Genomic DNA, 3,440 nt, shown 5'->3' on the forward strand with positions numbered 1-3,440 from the left:
TCTGGTGAATTTTATTCCGGTGAGGGTGTTGTTTATGAGTTTGTGTGTCTCTTCTAATTTGGTCCATTTAATGATGACAAAGGTGTCGTCTACGTAGCGTATCCATAGTTTAGGTTGGATTTGCGGAAGGGCAGTCCTTTCCAGTCTTTGCATCACTGCTTCTGCTGAGTCCGGAGACAGGCGATCCCATGGGTGTCCCGTTGATTTGCTCGTATGTTTGGCCGTTGAAGGTGAAGTGGGTGGTCAGGCATAGGTCCAGTACTTTAAGCATGTTGTCTTTGGAGATGGTTTCACTGGGGTCGTGTTCTTGTTCAAGTAGTGTTGTCATTGTTTCCCTTGCTAGTGGTATGTCTATTGATGTGAATAGGGCGGTGACATCAAACGATATCATGGTCTCTTCGTCCTCCATCTTTATGTCTTTGATGGAGTTGAGGAATTCTTGGGCTGAGTGGATGGAGTGGGGTGATTTGTTGACTAGGTGCTTGAGTCTTCTTTGTAGTTCTGTGGCTAATCTGTGCGATGGAGTGCCTGGTAGGGAGAATATGGGTCTGAGGGCGACTTCTGTCTGAGGGGAACTAAAGACGCACTCCCTGCCATTGACAGGACCAATGTCATCTACAAGATCCCCTGCAGAGACTGCGAGAAACACTACATCGGACAAACAGGAAGGAAACTAACAACAAGAGTACATGAACACCAACTGGCTACAAAAAGACACGATCAATACTCACTCATCTTAATCCACATGGACAAGGAGAACCACGACTTCGACTGGGACAACACCAAGATCCTGGGACAGGCTAGGCAGAGACAAGCACGAGAATTCCTGGAAGCATGGCACTCCACGAAGCATGCTATTAATAAACACATCGAACTCGACCCCATATACATTCCACTACGGAGGAAACCCGGAAGTGAGGCAATCCATCGCAACGGACCCCAGAGTTTAAAAAGCGGGCGGGAAAACACACCGGCGCTTTATCAGAGGCTGCACTGAGAATGTTACCAAGCACAGTAACGAAACGTCTGCGGAACAACAAACCAGCTCGGCGAGCCAACCAACCTCAACACCCACAACCCGAGCTGCAAATCTACTCCCAAAACCTTAGAGATACTAATGTGTAATAATGAAATTATCATAAACTAATCAGGTTGGTGAAGTCAATGGTAAAATAATCAGACACTTAATGTAGCATCAGGCTAGACATAAAAGGTACAAAAAGTGTCATGATCCTCAACACAATTAAGAGAAGATATAGTCAACAGAAACACAGGAGCAAGAAGAACATAGCAAAAGCCAACCAACAAGTCCAAAGTAGATGTCAATAAGAACAGACAGTGACAACTGACTAAGTAAACACCATTTTGTTGTGTTACTTATATTTCTACCAAACAAACGTACTACTGCTTATGCCAAATACCTCTGACCTGCAGCGTTCAGATTTATTATAATAAAAAGGTTCCAAACATTATTTTGAACTCAAAAGACCTAAACTGGAGTACTACATCCAATTTTGGTCACAGTGCCTTCAGAAGAACCTGACGGCCCTCAGATGGGTGCAGTAAAGATGTACAGAATCAACCACTGGATCTTTAATCCTAGCTGGAGAAGCTGGTGGTTTGCCTCGTGAAGCAAAGGAGATCAAGGGATATCTAACAGATGTAGAATGCCAGGTTTAAATAAAGATCAGGTATTCCTATTAGCTGATTGTACAAGGACAACAGTGCGCAGATTTAAGATTTTGAATAGGAGATTCAAAGGGCAAGAAACTCTACTAATGAGGGTGGTGGAAACCGATACAATTAATGATTTCAAAAGACGATTGGAAACTCTGTTGAAGGAAATACATTTGTGGGGTTACGAGGATAAAACAAGAAAATGGAACTGAGAGGATTGCTGTTAAGAGAGCTGTCAAGAACTCATTATACCAAATGATCTTCTCTATTATGATGCACGCATCAATTAACAGACCAAGGGTAATACCCGAAACGTTGACTGCTCCTTTCCTCCAGATGCTGCCTGGCCTGCTGTGTTCTTCCAGCCTCCCGTTTGTCTAAACACTTAACAGACTGCACTGAGACACAGTAGACCACAGATGACATTCCAGCATTAGGAACTGCTGCAAACAATGTTCATTGTACCGAATCGGATCAATGGTTAAGATTATTAGATACTGATGATTTAGGGGGAACAGGCAGCCCAAGGCTTGGGGGGGGAAGAGGATAGTGGAAAGGAGAAAAGAGGTCCCTTCAATGGTGAGGGTCTCCATGCCCAAGGGGGACGGAGGCGGGGATAGATGAGGAATGGAAGTTAGAAGAGCGTATCTCTCCAGAAAAGAAGGCTTTTCTTTCCCCATAGCAACCCCGAGACAGCAAAACCCGGGCCTGAGGCGCAGCTCTGAACTCACTCTGGGATCCTTCATCGAAGCGGTCAAACTGCCAGTCCCGGGCCTGAACATCCAACGCCATCTTTAGATCCCGTGACCAAACCCAGGCAGGTCCCGCAGCCGCACGCTCTGCACAGGCGCTCAACCTCAATGCCCTCTGGGAGATGTAGTTTTCAGGTGAAAGGTCAATCTGAATCATGCTGGAGACTTGCCACTGACTGAGGTCAGGTAGCAAGTGAAACAGGCTTAATTTTCAGGCCTGTGAACTTAAATCAAAACTAACGTGAACTGTATTTCTCCCTCCACACATACTTTCGGACCTGCTCAATTTTTTATAGCACTTTCTGCTTTTATTTCTGTGTGAATGTGTTGGGGCAGGGGGCAGGGGTCAGGATTGGGTTAGGTATTAAAAACCTGATTATAGAATTGCTTCATTTGCTGTTTGAGATGTCCAGTATTTCTGAGAGGCACTATATAAATGCAATGTTCGATTAAGCTCTAAGCTTAGATAAAGGCCATTTGGACCATGATGCCTGTGCTGACTCTATGCTTATTCCACCATTTGCCAATACTAGTGAATATGATTGGTGAACTATAAGCACATACAGCATTTTGAAATCTGAAAATTAACCCGGAATGAAGAATCTACTGATGACCATGAAGCCATTGTTGATTGTCGGAAAAACCTATTTGGCTCACTAATGTCCATCAGGGAAGGAAATCTGCCACCCTCACCTGGTTTCACCTACATGTGACCCCAGAACCACAGCATTGTGGTTCACTCTCAACTGCTCTCTGAAATGGCCTAGCAAGCCACTCAGTTGTATCAGACACTGCAAAGTCTCAACAAAGAAATGAAACTGGGTGGACCATGTGGCATTGACTGAGGCACTGGAATAGACAACAACAGAAACAGCCCTGTAAACCCGGCAAAGTTCTCCTTACTAACATTTTAGTCTAATGCCAAAATTGGGAACGTTGTCTCATAAACTAGTCAAGCAGCAGCCTGACATAATCATACTCATGGAATCATACATCGTAGACAATATCCTA

The 3,440-nt window shown here is 44.5% G+C and overlaps 1 protein-coding gene across 1 annotated transcript in view; it reads right to left on the reverse strand.

Annotated features, from left to right (window-relative positions):
- Window positions 1-2,541, reverse strand: part of LOC125485798 (WASH complex subunit 4-like) — an 18,789-nt gene extending 16,248 nt beyond the window's left edge. The window contains exon 1 of the mRNA XM_048610521.1: window positions 2,409-2,541. Within this exon, the coding sequence (XP_048466478.1) occupies window positions 2,409-2,469 (61 nt within the window). The 5' untranslated portion in view covers window positions 2,470-2,541. The remainder of the gene's footprint in view (window positions 1-2,408) is intronic.
- Window positions 2,542-3,440: the final 899 nt, after the last annotated feature.

The sequence above is a fragment of the Rhincodon typus genome, chromosome 22 (genome assembly GCF_021869965.1).
Source record: "Rhincodon typus isolate 14 chromosome 22, sRhiTyp1.1, whole genome shotgun sequence".
In the NCBI taxonomy this organism is placed as follows: domain Eukaryota; kingdom Metazoa; phylum Chordata; class Chondrichthyes; order Orectolobiformes; family Rhincodontidae; genus Rhincodon; species Rhincodon typus.